The 16187-nt window shown below is 39.5% G+C and overlaps 1 protein-coding gene and 1 long non-coding RNA gene across 2 annotated transcripts in view; one reads left to right on the top strand and one right to left on the bottom strand.

The window, feature by feature from the left end:
* Positions 1-1986: 1986 nt before the first annotated feature.
* LOC117934955 lies at positions 1987-12285 on the top strand. Its single transcript, XR_004654631.1, has 3 exons — positions 1987-1996; positions 8280-8281; positions 12196-12285. It is a non-coding gene; the product is annotated as an uncharacterized LOC117934955 (long non-coding RNA).
* A 934-nt stretch (positions 12286-13219) lies between these two features.
* plcb3 (phospholipase C, beta 3 (phosphatidylinositol-specific)) overlaps positions 13220-16187 on the bottom strand; it is a 63359-nt gene continuing 60391 nt past the window's right edge. The window contains exons 30-34 of the mRNA XM_034856523.1: positions 15692-15768; positions 14960-15049; positions 14765-14822; positions 14326-14412; positions 13220-14236 (exon numbers count right to left, since the gene is read on the bottom strand). Of these exons, the coding sequence (XP_034712414.1) occupies positions 13925-14236; positions 14326-14412; positions 14765-14822; positions 14960-15049; positions 15692-15768 (624 nt within the window). The 3' untranslated portion in view covers positions 13220-13924. The remainder of the gene's footprint in view (positions 14237-14325; positions 14413-14764; positions 14823-14959; positions 15050-15691; positions 15769-16187) is intronic.

Genomic DNA, 16187 nt, shown 5'->3' with positions numbered 1-16187 from the left:
GACACACACACACACACAGTCACCGACAGACAGACAGACACAAACAAACACACACACACACAGTCACCGACAGACACACACACACACACAGTCACCGACAGACACCGACAGACACACACACACACACACACACACACACAAACACACCCACACAGTAACCGACAGACACACACAGAGACACACAGCATACACCAACACAACACACACACACACACAACTAAAGAAAATGTAGGCTACTTTATAAAAAAATGATGTTCCAGTTAAACACAGCAGGTAGACCTACCAGTACCGATGGAGCAGAGAAGCGGAGGACGGTTCAGGTTTGGCGGGAGACTTGAACGGCTCTACTGGTACTAACGGCTATGAGGAGGAGAGGGGAGGGGGGAATACGTCACCTGCATCGTTAGATGAAAAAAGAAAAGAATTAAGCCCGGCAACACCTTGCTACATTATTTGTAAGTAAAGTTAAAATGGAGGAAGAGTTTTCTCCTGTTTGTAGAGTAACTGTCCGGTAACTTTAACAGTTAATCTGCTGATTGATAGGTACGTCTTCAACTCGGCACACACTTTCTTTGAAGTTTCTTTGATGTCGACACAAACACACAAAACTCACCGAAACGTCTCCGTTTCTGTCTCCAGACTTTCACCGAAATATCTCCGTTAGTATCTCCACAGTTCGAGCGGGCGGCGGCTCATTTTGGTCCGAAAAAACGGTAATTTAGGGAGGGAGAATATTCTGCTCTGCCGCACGGTGTTCCACCGCCTGATCTCGTTGCTGTGAAGTTACAGAAGCCGGGAGGGGCGGGGCTATAAAAAGGAGATCTACGGAAGCCCAGAGGGGGCGGGGCGATTTATCTAACGTACACAAAATATGTTTTTAAAATGCTGTTTACAAATATGTTATATTTATTACATAAGGTATTTATTGAGTTCATTTAAACATAACTTCTAACCTTTACCTGTATCTTTTTTAATATTTAGTAAATATATAAGTAAAACTTGTTTCTTTTAACAGTCACAAGGAGCTTTACACAAAACAGAAAACAAATAATCACTTAAACACTATTTATTCATAATAATTAACTATAATAATTAGTAATGGTATTTGTACAGTTAAACATTCAAAAGGGTTTTCAACAATACATACATCAAATTACCTAACAATGTTAGATTTTATAGAAATGTTTTTCATTTTATCATACTTAAGTTTTGTTATTTTTTCAGCCACACACTATGTTGCAAAATACTATTTATTTTAAACATTGAAAATGTTGACAAAAATGTATTTAAAGTATAATACATGTGATTTCCCAAAGATATACTTAAAATAGCGTGTATCACATGTGCAGCGTTAATGTCAGTTATCCACAGAAGAAAACAATCAAAGAATCGAAGAAAACAAGATAAGTATGGAATTGAGAAAGACGGCGTGCAGTTCCTGCTCCAAAGATGTGTCCTCCTCCACCGCCACAGCAGGTACACAAAGACCAGACTGGCAGGACTGGTAAAGACCGGGTCCTACAGGGGACACACTGGTTAGAAACAAACCGGATAGAGACACACAGACATAGAATGTACTTCCTGCGGAAGCTAAAGAGATTCAATCTGCTTTTTCCATCATCATCTGTTACGCTGCTGCCACTGCCAAGGACAAGGACAGACTGTCCTCACATCCTCCATCCCCATCTGGTACGCTACTGCCACAGCCAAGGACAAGGACAGACTGTCCTCACATCCTCCATCACCATCTGGTACGCTGCTGCCACAGCCAAGGACAAGGACAGACTGTCCTCACATCCTCCATCACCATCTGATACGCTGCTGCCACAGCCAAGGACAAGGGCAGACTGCAGAGTATCATTCCATCAGTAGAGAAGATGATTGGCCAAAATTTGCCGCCGCTCCAGGACCTACATGCCAACATGACTCTGCAGTGTGCTGGAAAAATAGTGTCTGACCCACCCCCCCCCCAACTTTAGCTGATGGGGGGGCTTTGGTTAGGCACTTTGTTCAACATAAGTGGGCACAGTTAACTGCTACAATCCTGGAAAGTAATCCTCGCTGGTCCACAGCACAAAGAAGAATGGCTGAAAGAATTTGGATAAAAAATGTAAGCATCCTACAACCGTTAGGTCTGAAAAAGCGGTGAAGCCGCTTGAACCTGTGTAGGGTTTTCCTTTCTTTCTTTTTTTTATGACTGTTTTATTCTGTACAATGGTTTTTAGATTATTCTTTCTTTTCAGGGAATTAATGTCTGCCTACAGGGGAGGTCCAACCAATATGTAGACAGATTTTTAAGTGTTTTTTTTCTTAAATAAAATTGTTTAAAGATGCCTTGGTGGTCCTTTATGATTTTTATTCTCCGGTGTTTACATGTGATATTTTAGTGGGATTGTTAATATTTATCATCATGTTTTACACCATGAATTACTGGCCTCTAGATTTTACACGATGATACACATACCTTTGGTTTTATGCAAGTTATCAACAGTGTGGTTTTATTCTATGATGTATTTAAAATGTTTTATTACTTATTTGTTACTGTGTGGCACTTTTTACCTTTTAAGCCCTTTTAACCCAAGCACTTATTTACAAATGATTGATAGTATGTGTACTTATTATCCTTAGGGGGTAGTAATTCAGACAGTATTTTAGAACTTTTAAATGTTCTTTAAAATTAATTTCATGTCATATAATGATTTTAATACATTTATATAGAATTTCTTTTATATTGGGACACCAGGCATTTTATTTATTTATGTAACTCTTACTCTCTTTCTAAATATATATTATTTATTCATTTAATTATTTCATTTATTTACAAGACTCTGTTTCTCTCTATGTACAGTATATATATTTAATTTATTTAATCATTTTTTTATTTTAATTTTTTGAAAGTGTCTCCAAGACAGGAGTGGAGGAGACCTTTTATTTAAGGTTTTTATTTTCCCGCTTTCCGTCCTGTCCTGTGGTTCTTTTACCCTGCTCTGAACATTTGGCATTCTTTTAAGCAGCATTTATAGAACCAAGCCAGGTTTTTTAAGGAGGTTTTTAAGTGTTTTATCCACACCAGTGGTCCCCTTGTGCCCATGCGCCTTGCAGCACCCATCCAGGGTGCTGTGTTTTCAACCTAACCTAACCCCTAACCCTAATCACAGCTGTGCTAGTTGGAATTGCGAGGCAAGATTCGCAATGAAAGCTGGGCTAGATGGCATTGCCAGGCTAGCTTTCCAATGAAAGCTTCACAAAGTGGCATTGCCATTACAAAGCCAGCTCTGCAGTGCCTGCCTCTGAAAAGCCACCCATCGCCCCTCAGAAAGGGGCTCACATCCCGGGGAATACATTCAGGTAAGCCCACCCACAACGTTTTCCTAAACACAACCGCCCCGTTCCCACGTGGCACAGAACCGTAAGCTCACCCACAACCTTTGCCATTACCAGTACTTTAATGTCATCACCGATAACATTTATATTTTTGCCAATATTTTCATTCAGAAACGTTCAGAAATGTAGATACCTAAATGACTGTAATTCATCTTGCATGTAAAAATACCCAATCCTATCAAGTTCAAGACACAATATGTGAAAACACGACTTGTTTTAAAAGCACTGATGTATCATTTAAGTTTGATTTTCTTTTTCAATGATGTGATGGTAATGACACATTTACTTGAGTTCCACATAGTTCACAAAATGGCAAACAATAATAAATTCCCTTATCTTATGGTCTCAACCAAGCTCATGGTGATGTCACTCCTGACTAAAGGACTGATACTTTGAGCTTTACCAATTAGTCAAATTTGGTTTTTAATTTTAAAAATTGTTGCAATCCAATTTGGCCTTTAATCTGAGAAATGCCCATGTACTGTCATTTCATCCTTCAAACTCTCATGAACAATAGAGAATAATAATATATAATAATAATTAATAGATAGTAGTAACAAAGTGCAAAATGGACGTAGCTATACTCCTGTTTTTACCTCCCAGGAGTTTCTCCTAATGTCAGCAATTCATTTTTTTTAATTCAGACTCCAACCTGAGTGCCAGGTGTTCAGGCAGTGGCCCTCTCTGTCTGTGACTAGGTGGAAAAGATCTTGGCTGTTGTGCGTGCACTCCCAAACTCCCCCAGCCGCTTCAGCAGAGAGAACTCCAGAGATCTGATGCTTCTCTACAACAGGAGAGACACAAAATATATGCCCATGCGTAACTTACTCAACCACATTTAGTACTTGTACTTGTAGTTTGCCTTTAATTGTTACTTACGTGTCATTGCTCCACACTGCAAAAGCTGTATCAGAAACTTTGATTCACTTATTAATCAAATGTGCTTGTTTAGAAAAAAATGTATCTATTACTAATGACATAACCTCGTCCTCCCAAGCATGAACTTTAATGCAAAGATAAAATGGAAAGCCGTGTGTGTGTGTGTCTGTGTGTGTGTGTGTGTGTGTGTGTGTGTGGATCTGTGTGTGTGTATGTTTGTGTCTGTAGTCAGAACATAGCCTTAGATTGATATCTTCTAACACATGCTTTTAGCTGCGTTACAAAACAGCAATTGAACTTACATTTATATATTGTACTCAAGTTTTAACAAGTGCTTGCAGCCATCCACTATCCACAGGAGCACATGGTTACACAGCTCGGACTAGAGCATGCAGACTGCAACAACAAAGTTGTTTCTGTAAATAAAACCCTCTCCGTTTTTTTTTTCTTTATCTTTAACTGTCACCCCTGGCAGTTGCACTGGACGGATATATTCCTCCATTGGCCTCAATTCCATCAGCCTTATTTGACAGTAGCTAGGTAACTGTTAAGTTCCCTTCAATAACATGTACATGGGACTTCCTTTGGGATTTCAAATGAAAAGTCTCAAAACGGAAGTTACAGTCTCTTTTGTATTGTCTTGTAAAACAGATCCACTATTTTAAATTGCCCTGTGAAATGTTGTCTTTTAATAAAACATGTGTGTGTCTGTGTGTGTGTGTGTGTGTGTGTGTCTGTGTGATTGTGTATGTGTGTGTGTGTGTGTGTGTGTGTGTGTATGTGTGTGTGTGTGTCTGTGTCTTCGTGTCTCTGTGTGTCCGTGTTTGTGTAAGTGCGTGTGTGCTTCTCTGTGTGTATCTCTCAGTGTGTGTGTGTGTGTGTGTGTGTGTCTCTGATAGTCTCTCTCTGTGTGTGTCTTGTTCTGTGTGTATCTCTCTGTGTATTTTTGTGTTAATGTGTGTGTTTAAAAAATGATAACTGAAGGTTCTCAATTAGTCCTACTTGTTTGTTGAGGCTCCAGTTGCCATGTTAAAAACATAAATGAATAAACACATGTAAGAACTTGATTAGGACACTTACTACCCGTGTGCCATCTTGCAAACAAGGTCCAATTCAATTTTGTTGCTGACTTTTTCTTCCAACTTAAGGTGCTGCATCACGTCCTGGCAGTCCAGCGTACAAATTTGACTTTTAAAGTCTTTCTGTACATGGAAGCAAAAAGCACAACAGTAGCACAATGTATGAATCAGTTGCATTAAATCAAATTAGGCACTTAAATAAGATTTGCCATACTGTTCATGTTAGTTCCAAGGTCCCAGTGTGTTAACAAGGCTCTAATTACACTTAAGAATTGGCTGTGGAATGCCGCTATGCGCTTACTTCACTTGCTACAGCTACAGCCTGAAGCACATGTGATCCCCGGCTCCAAAGCTCCGGGGGGGAAGGTCATGCAGACACGCGATCGGCAACATTGGAATGCCAGTTAGTTGTTTTGGGGGTAGGCCTAACTTGCATATCTCTGGCACCTTACTTTCAAACGCTATACGCCAAAAACAAATTGCACCCGGAGGCACTTTGGTCAAAACACCTTATCCTAACCCCAACCCCCCCAACCCATAGTTTAGCATGCCTAACCTTAACCCATAGTTTAGCATGCATAACCTTAACCCATAGTTTAGCATGCTTAACCCTAACCAGCTAGATTAATATAGACAATAATAAATTGCTTACCCTTGGACGGGAGAGGCGGATGAAGAAGGATGGATGGAAGATGACCAGACTTACCTACAGACGCATCTCAACCTTAGAACCAGTCTCTTGAAATTGGTCAGACCACCCCTCCTTCCCCTTCCCCATCACCCGCTCTCTCTCTCTCTCTCTCTGACTCTCTCTCTCTCTTTTATCCACCTCCTCTAGACAAAGGGATGGATCTCTCTTTCTTTCTCCCTTCCCATCTCCTCTAGACAGAAGGATGCTCTCTTCTACCCCCCCCCCTTTCCTTTAAATTGGGGTTTGAGTTGAAACGTCTCTTTTGCCGCCTCCTGGTAGCAGCGGTATGGAATCTACCCTCTCTGAAGGGTTTCTTTTTAAGCGATACCCTGAGAGTCAACGCTTTAGTGGTAGACATGCGAAGGCCAGTGCCTACCTTTATTCTCCATTCAACTGCATACTTGTTGGAGGCATGGGGAGGCTAATGGGTACCAAACACACCTAGCCCCTAACCCTAGCCCTAACCCATCCTGCAAGAAGAAGAGAATATCTGTTATCATTTGCACACTCAGTTGTTGGGGAGGATTTTTGTTGCTAATTTTCCCTTTTGCAGCTGTTCGCGGTTGTGTCCTAAGTGCAGGGGTTGAAGAGTTGCTCTGCTTGGCTGATAATGCAGGCCAGCTGGTCGTATCACAAATCTCAGGGCGCTGTGCCCTGCCCTTTAGTTGTCCTCCTATTTTCCAGGGAATGGTCCATGGTTAAGTGGTGTCATTTCCACAAGATCCGTTCACTTCCACGTTCACTTCTAATCGGTGAACTTTGTTTCCAGAACTGCAATATTCTGAAGCAGTTTGTAGTAGTCATCCACGCATAAATATGGCATCTTGCTGCTAATTATCTTTAGCTACAGTCACTGTAGGACAGGCTGGAGTTATTGGTAGGCCACGCTCACACAGAAAAATTTTACAATATGACAATGGCCTCGGTACTATGTCTACAAAAAATGTATGGTCCATTGATTTATAAGTATTCAAGAGCCGCTGCACAGTTTCTCTCAGAGGAAAAGCAACATCTTCAGCAAAAATGTGTAAGCAGCGGCAGGAGCAAGCAGCAAAGCATCTGCACTTAAAGAAGCAGCAGAAGTATCAAGTTTAGGTTTCAGAGGGGGAAAAGCACGTCCAGGCTGAACAGGTAATAATCTATATTTTTTCATGTGCGACATTTTATCACTAAAACGGACTTTCTGGTGGCGGCGATGATAGGCCATGTGCCTGTCCTCCAGGCGCCTCCAGGTAACGTTGCCCAACTCTCGAGGTCAATATATTTCAGTTTGTTCAAGTAAAGGAAGTCTCTGCTTGTCCTGTGAGACTGCAACATACGAAACTCAGATTTGAGAGGGTCATTTGTAAATCACAAAAATGTCCCAAATTGATTCTAAGCCCGTGCCATTAGCGTTTATGATTTTGCACTATAACGTTAGCTGTAACAGGTTTTGATAGGTTGAGAATTGTCAATCATATCATAGCCACCCCATAAAACTCCCCTTGCTTTATCGCTGATTTTAAAATCAACAAGACCATAATTTTAAAAATGAACATCATTCTGTGTTGCAGAATACTCCTCACTAGCTAACTAATAATTGTGTTGTGGTTTGGCGTTTTGGTACATATATAGTCTGTCATTGTGTTAGTTTTTGGTCTTGTATATGTTTTAGTTCTCGTTTCCTCCCCGGTCTTGTATTGTAGTTTTTGTCTTGTCTTCCCTTGTGGGTGGCTGTATGTTCTGTTTCCTGTTTTATTTTCGTAGTCTGGTTTTCTGTGCTTTCTTGTCTTTAGTTTTATTTCCTGTGTTTTCCCACTCCTGTGATTACCTGATGACTTCCACCTGTTTACCAGCCCTTGTGTCACCTGTGTCTTGTTATCTCATTACTCAGTGTGTTTGGTGTCTGTGCTCCCCTTGTCTCTTGTCAAATCCTTTTGAGTTTGTGTGGTCCAGATGTTGTGTTCCACGTTTGCCTTCCCTGTGATCCGTCTTCCCCTCGTGAGGTTTACCAGTGTCTATGTTCCATTTTTTGGTTTTCTTTTTCCTTGACCTTTTGGAATTTTGAGATTTTGCTTTTGAAATTTGGATACCTGTGTTCATTGGACTCTTTATGTTGAATACACCCTCAGCTAAACACTCTCCTGCCAGCCTGTCATCTCTGCAGTTGGATCCTAATTCCACAACATTCATAACAGATTGAGACCATAAACTCTTCATGAAGATGTTTGTTAGGGTAATAAATCAAGTGAGAAATTGCGCCATAGACGTCTACAGAAACTGATCTCCTTTTGCAACCTGTGTGTTGCCTCCGCAGAAGTTCAGATAGAATGCAGGTTTAAGTTACTTTGCATTTGCAGCACTGCAAACAAACCAGATGTGTTGTCCATTAATATATATTCAGTCTATGGTTCTCAAGGACAACTTCTTCTTTTGTATGGCGGTTGGCGACCAGCTTTTTGGTGCCTTAACCCCACCATATGGACTGGAGTGTGGATCAAAAGGGTTACCTACACTTTCTTTTTAATATCCCAGTTAGCTTCAAAAAAAAAAATTAAACATTTTACCAGATCCTCTTTGCAGCATATAATGTAAATGTAATGTTGTGTACAGTTGTGAATTTAATCATTGTCTGACTTAATGGTAATTTGGACAATACATTTTACATTTTCCTTGAAAACTATACAAGTGTCTCTCAGAAACTGCCATTTTACATTTATTTTAGCTTTAAATAAACTTTTGACTTCAGCTTTAGTGTATTTAATATCCAAAATAGGGGCACAATATGATTTTTTTTAAACATCAACATTGAAATAGCCGGACCTAATTATAATAAGTCAGTTGAACAAACTGGAATTACATTACTGATACTTAAACTTTCCCACAAATTTAAGCGTACTCAAAACAACTCATTTAGTACTTCAACAATTCATTTTTTAGTTAGGTTAAATTCACTAGAATGAGTTGATCCAACTTCTTAGGAGGTTTAGGTTATGTTAAATTACTGATTTTATCAGGATAGGCTGTTTTACCTGGTTTTACAGTGTAGGAAAGCAGAGTGTAACCCACATGACTTTGGGCTAATGGACTTAAAATATATACATATTTATGTATTATTATTTTTATAATGTTTGAATTAAATCTCTAATTGCATGCATGTAGACCAGTTGCTAGAAAATCAATGTACATATGTGGGTTTGAGTAAGTGTCCAATCACAGTGAGCAAACTGAGTGACTGACAAGTCTGTTTAAGCCAATCAGGTGCAGCTAGAAATAATAGCACAGCCTACTTGTCTGAGCTGAAAAGAGCTGCGGGAGAGAGACTAGCGTGACGATAGACAACAGAAGGTTACGGGGAAATTCTGCCGTTCATTGTAATGCTGTTATTAATTATGGTAAATAACAAATTGAACTTAATAGTTTGACATGATTGATACTTATATTTCTCTGATTCTGTCTATTGACAGGTCAGGTGTTTTTGTGAGTGTTTTGTTTCTTTTCTGGTGAAGTTGTTTCACCCAGGATTGATGGCAAGCCTCCCCAGGAGTCTGGAAGAGTTTTGAGTCTGCTCATGTACCCAGCATCCGCTGGTGTGGTAAGACACCTTTGGCACACATTCATTTATTTACACCTGGACTGAAACATACACTGGTCTTACCAGCTCAATTATGTACTGACTGTACTGTATTAGGTTATACAGGGGTGTATGATTGTGATTTCAATGAATGTTTGTATTTTTTATTTTTTTTATTTCATTAACTTGAACATCAAACTGTAAACCTGAATGTATGATCCAGGTTAGAAAGATGCACCAAGAGAATTAGAACTAGAAAAATAAGATTGTAGGATCTTTGATTGCCAAAATCCAGATGCATGTGGATCCATTTACCATTTATTTATATAAAAAGAAGGCATTGTCTGAGTATCTTTGTGCTCCAGTAGTCAAACATATCAAACCTGCCTCATCAATCCCTTGGACTTTGCCACAGTGGAGTTGCAACTTCCACCAGGGACATCGGCAACAATCCCCCATCATCCATTGTAAATATAATTAAAGTTAAAAAAAAACTGTACTGGAACAATCTCACACACACACACAAACACACACACACATATACAAAAACTGCCGAGGTTCAGCTCTGTAACAGGAAGTTTTAATTTTGTTAATGAATGTTCACTCATTTACTTTGTATTAATTCCAAATCAAATATTACATCTGGATCATTGTATAGTATTTCCTTATATGAGAGAATCACATGCACATACACAGGGTCAACAAAACTCTCTACATACCTTTTGTCCTAATGTATACATGCTTTCTTCACTATTTAAAGTGTACACGGCTGCTTTAATTAATTTAAGTAGTGCAAAAGTAAAAGATGGTCTAATTTTGAAGTAAAACTGATTTGAAGAAAATGGAACAGTGGAGTATAAAGAGGAAGACAAAGAAAGAGAGAGAAGACATGACAGCCAGAGGGCTCAGGGTGGGCCAGAGTGAGACTAGGCACGCCACATGTCTAATAAGAATAAAGTCAAGGAGTGTTTGTGTGTGTGTAATGCTGAAGCGAGCATAGTGTCTAATTTCAAGTTGCTGTGTTTGAGTCAGAGTTTGATATTGTGCATGTCTGTTTAAATGACCCCAGGCTCCATTCTGGTGTTAAGGAAACAAGCTAACGGCGCTAACATACTGACCTCTCTCTCTCTCTTTGTGCCAAAGCAGCACAGGCCAAATCTAAGCATGCACTAAATAAAAAGAGAACTTAAGTTGGCCTTTTTAGTGACATGGTTTACACTGGAAGTACATGAAGATCCAAATTCAAATGATATATCCAAATATCTTAACTCAAAATTATGTTTTAAGGGACCAAAGTACATATTGTCCATACAGTTAATGTAAATCAAGCCAGTAGTGGTATCCTCTTTTATTTCTTTATCTACAAAGACACAATACATCTAAATGCAAAGCTACTGGCTGCTATCTTGGACCAACAACATGTAGTTTTACAGTTTAGTCTACAGGTTAAACAACTTAAAACAGATATCTAAAGTACTTCTTGTTTGTGGTATTTTTCTTGTGTTGTTTTTCCATTTTGTATTATATATAGTAGAGATAATTTTCCTCTATCACACATTTTGTTTTACACATTAGCATCCGTGGGAAAAGTACCAAAAATAAATAAAAACATGTGTATTTGTCAAAATGTGCACAACGGCTCTTTAGCCAACAGCCGCTAAAACTCATTAAAATAAACTGTAAAAGTGCATTTAAACAGGAAACGAGTCTCAGGGGTTATCTTACAAATGGGACTTTGAATACTTGGCCATGGACTACCACAACCCTAAAAGCAGAAAGGAATGTATAGACTTTTCTTTAGCAAATATAATAAACCTTTTGATCAGAGAAGAGTTGTGCCTGTTTCACCTCCACAGCAAAATATACCAGTATCCAAAATGAGATGAGAAAATCATTTACATCTTGGATGCAGTGTGGCACACTAAGTGCAGGACAGCCAGAGGTGAACAGGCTGGCATTCTTCAGCTGTTAAATTATCAGAGATCAAGGTCAGTGTAATCATACGAAGAAAGTGCTGACCCCAGCAGGTGTATGTTTTTGCAGCTGTCCTACTGATGACCTACTAACAATTTCGTAACTGTTGTTGACTTCAAGTCGCTTTCTTTATGTTTTCCACCCTGAAAAAGCAAATCTCCGTGATGATGAAAAGATAAACATAATGAAGCTCCAATGGGGGCTTGTGAAAACCTTTTACACAATAAACAACTTAAATAACCACAAAAGAAAAAGTTGTTAAAATTCCGTTTAAATAGATGATAGTTTACAAAGACGTTTGTGTGAGGGGGGATAATCAGACAGACAAGCAGCCAGTGCTCAGTGGAGGAGGGAGGTGGAAGAGGACAAGACAGGAATTTCCTCTACAAACAAACCTTCTGTGAGAAAAAATTGAACTGAATGTGTTTCTTCCCTCAACCTTCCTTGGCCTCTACTGAAATCCATCCCTCCTCAGCACTTGTGGTCAGTAGTAAAATTCACATAAAAATAAACATATGCACAGAATACATATACACAGAGTACCATCATTTAGCCCCCAGAGCAGACAAGACATGAAAGAAAAAAAACATTGTGCTGTCAAAATGAAAAAAGGTCTCAAGTATGAATATAAACAGAAAAATACAGAATTTGTACTTAATGTTCCATTTGTGCACTACAATCCCACATTCAATATTTGGCTTAACTGGAGTATCTATCAAACTGAGGGAACTGTGTGGGATGTATTATGGCCATATTCACCCTAAAATAAGATTTCAGGAACTGAACTCCTGTTTTTTATTGTGACATATCAGTCTCTAATGGCAACAAAAGGCAACTCTTTGAATTTGGAGGCTTCAGTGAAATTAAAGCATCAGGCAGTCACCTGAGCTGTGACAGGACGTCGTACCACATTATCTTACACTAAATTATTATTCATTTGTTAACTTTACCTAATCTACAGAGTTGTAACTAGAATGTAAAATGAATACCTTAATGTATTTTCCTCATTTGGTGATTCAGACTACAAATTAGCATGCCATTTTACATTAAGTTGTAATCTGAAGACTGTTTCCTAAAGTGTCGTTGCTATTTAACTTCTCTATGCTGCAAAACTGGAAAGCTTACTGCTCTACTAAACATGGATGGAGTGACACACACACACACACAAACTTTCTATTTAATTGGATGCAAGTCCCCATGACATAAATCAATACATATTAGGGTAAAGAATTGGTTTAAGGAACAGGCAAGTAGCGATCAATGCACAACAGATGCCTCTGTAGGAAGTACATTGTCAGGCATGCATGTGTGAGTGTGTGTTATGTCACTAAAACACACGCACAAACACAAACGCACGCAACCTTGGCTGAGCTTTGATTGGAAGTTTAAGGCCAAAGGCCAATTATGCTGCTAATCGTGTTGAGATGGGTGTCTGATTGAGAGTGTGTGTGTGTGTGTGTGTGTGTGATAGGGGGGAGGGGGGTACAGTATAATAGTAAAATCAGGCTAGCTAAATGGGAGGCTCAAACCTCCAGTTTAAAATAAACAGCTAAGGCTGCAGATCCATTTGCTGGTCAGCCACTGCCATTACAGCTAAAACTTTAGCTTTTTTAATTCTCTGAAAAAGTCTGCCCTCTGTTCCCTCATATTCCTTAATAATACCCAGTTCTGGAAAATACTTGAACTTTGAATATATTTTTTTGCAAAAGTGGAAAGGATATGTGGTTTTGACATTTATTTGTAGCACTCTGACATTTCAATAGGCTGCCTTTTAAATAGTTCCTCAGATTTGTAGTACATGAGGCAATTATGAAGCAATCCAGTTGTTCTTACATTGCTACAAACAAAATATCAAAAAAGTGTTCTTTTTCTTACCACTACCGCAATCACTTGGGCCAACTGTATGTGTTATGTTTTCCTGAATAAAGGCAGCCGTTTTCAAAAAGCTGCTCCCCGCGCTACACGATTTAAAACTTTCAAAAGTGTCAATAAAAAGATTAAAGCTTGTACAAACAGAATGCTATTGCAAAAAAACAAAACAAAGCAGAGCTTACTGACCAGACAAAATTGGAAATGATGCTAAGAAAAAGGTATCAGGGGATACAACATAAACAGCAAGACAAAGACAAGAAAATGTAAAAAAAAATATATATATATATTTAAGTTTGGTTATGATCGTTAGTACATTTTCAACAATAGGCATGATGTACACATGACAAAAACAGCAAATAAAAGTAATTTAGCTCTGTAGACAGTCTGTAATGAAAAAGGAAATAATTAGTACATAATTAAAATCGTTGCTATCCCACATTGTAATCATTATAGACCCCAGTTAAATGTATGTATTTCCGTTTGTATGTATTATTATAATGAGATCTCCGCCTCCGACAGGACGGGAGTGGTGGACGAGGAAGTGGAATCGGCCAATGACGCAGTGCTATTGTCCATGCTCCTGTTTAAGGGGCTCTGATTGGGTGTTGACGGGTAAGAGGGTGTGGAGCAGTTGGAGGGCCGATCCGAGTTGGAGCTGGGGCTCGGGCTGCTGTTGGACAAGTGCGAGAACAGGGCGTCTTTTCGGAGACCTTTGTTCTGGAGCTCCAACTGAAGGTGCTGGCAGATTTCCTGCTGTAGTCCCTGATACTCCTGATCTAGTTTCCTCTCCAACTGAGACTGGAGCTGCATAGGAAACACCAGGAAAGTATAAAAAATATATATTCAAGCATGTCAAAGTACAGTATGTGCAAGACTATGTGTTTTTTGCTCACCTGTGGAAGTTCATCATCTATGTGTTGCAGCACCTCCCGGTGCTTCAGCATCAGCTCCTCCTGTCTCCTGGTCTGAGCCTGCTCCAGCTGGAGGGAGACAGATTTAGGAAGGAGGGTAGTCAGGAAGACAAGAGACAATGGGAGGAAGATTTGAGGGGTTTTAGGTAGGGAAAAAGATAAACGCAGAAGAAGTAGAAATACATATACAGAGAGATATGTGATGAATAACAGCATACAAGAGGGAATTGTACAAGAAACCATAAAAAAATAGAGGGATGAAAGATAGCAATAGCATTTAGGAACAAATTTGTGAGGAAGGGAAAAGAAAATAATATGTCAGAAGTGAGGAGTAAAGTTGATGACAATGTCAGGAAAACGTCCTATGAAGTACATAAATGGCCATACATAAGGGCTGATGGTTACAAGTCTGGGTACTTACCCCGCGGATTAAGGCAACAGAATCTTGAATATGTTTTCTGTTGATCTCAATCAGTTCCCTATAGAGGGAGATAAGAAGATAAAGACAAAGAGTGTGGAAAATAAAAGATAAAAAGGATGAAAGACGAAAGGTGTATGAATCAGAAAAACATCCCAAAGGCCTAAATAGCCAATAAACGTGTCAAGCGCTCATTACGTTTCAGCCTTGTCTTTGTCACGGGACTTAGCTTCGCTGATGCTGTTTAGTCGCTTCCTGTTCAGGATCCTCTGGAGCTCTTTCTTCTCCCTGCGAACACAATTACATCTCAGCACTACATCCGGACAAAGACAAATTGCTAATTTTGTAGGAAAACTTTTACATTTTTTTGGAATGTTATTAAAAAAATCTAGACACATGTGGTAAGTCCAACATCCGGGAATTAAAGTCACATATTGTAAAAAAGGGAAAAAGACACTTTTAAAATCCATACACTACTAATAACACTAAGACATAATATTGTAAGGCAGTTTAAGCTGTTCATAAGCCTATAAACTTAGTCTTGTATTTTTGTTAATTCTCCGAGCCAAGTGTTAAGTCAGTAAATGCAACACGGCTAATCTAGATAACGTTAACCATCGCGAGACTTGTGATTCACTTTGTTAGTTGTACGCCACACATGGCTCCCTGCATGGACACACTAAAACGCTGTCTGTGCCTGAGCTAGAGGCTAAAACAAAGCATTGTATCATCCAGAACAACATTGGCTGTGATTGTAAACTAACCTGTCACCGGAGGAAGTAAAGTTCGTAAAGATGATCCCTTGTCGTGTGTTTCATTATACACACGCACCGCCATTCCACCGGAAGGTAAAGCACGACAATATACCATAGTAACTAAAAGCAGAAAGTTACACTGGCAGTGCCTTCTGGGTCCTGTCTCTGCACTTACTTCTCACATGTCTCCTTCAGCTTCTTCAGCTGAGCTGTTTGGCATTCAATGGCCGTCTCCTTTAACTTCAAGAAGGCCTGAAAACACACAGCGGCAGATGACGACGTGTCAGCGTAAATGTAAATGTGCTGTATATATGTAGCGCTTTTCTAGTCTTAACGACTACTCAAAGCGCTTTTACATCATACAGGATACATTCACCATTCACACACATTCATACACTGTGGCCGAGGCTGCCGTACAAGGTGCCACCTGCTCCTCAGATATACACCCATACACATTCACACTAGAGGCTGACATTTTTTCGGAAATCCCACGGGTCACGGGATTCCCGTGGGATTCCCGCAGGATGGGAGTCATATTTACTATTAATCACGGGATTTGGACGGTACAGGATGAATGGTTAACGGGAGCAGACGGGAGCGGGAATCAACCAATAGCAAAGACGACAACAAAAATCTAAATGCACCTAAATGCAAAAAAAGTAAATGCACCA

This window comes from Etheostoma cragini, chromosome 19 (genome assembly GCF_013103735.1).
Source record: "Etheostoma cragini isolate CJK2018 chromosome 19, CSU_Ecrag_1.0, whole genome shotgun sequence".
NCBI lineage: Eukaryota > Metazoa > Chordata > Actinopteri > Perciformes > Percidae > Etheostoma > Etheostoma cragini.
Note: the sequence above shows the minus strand (reverse complement) of the source record. Positions and strands in the feature narration are given on the sequence as shown.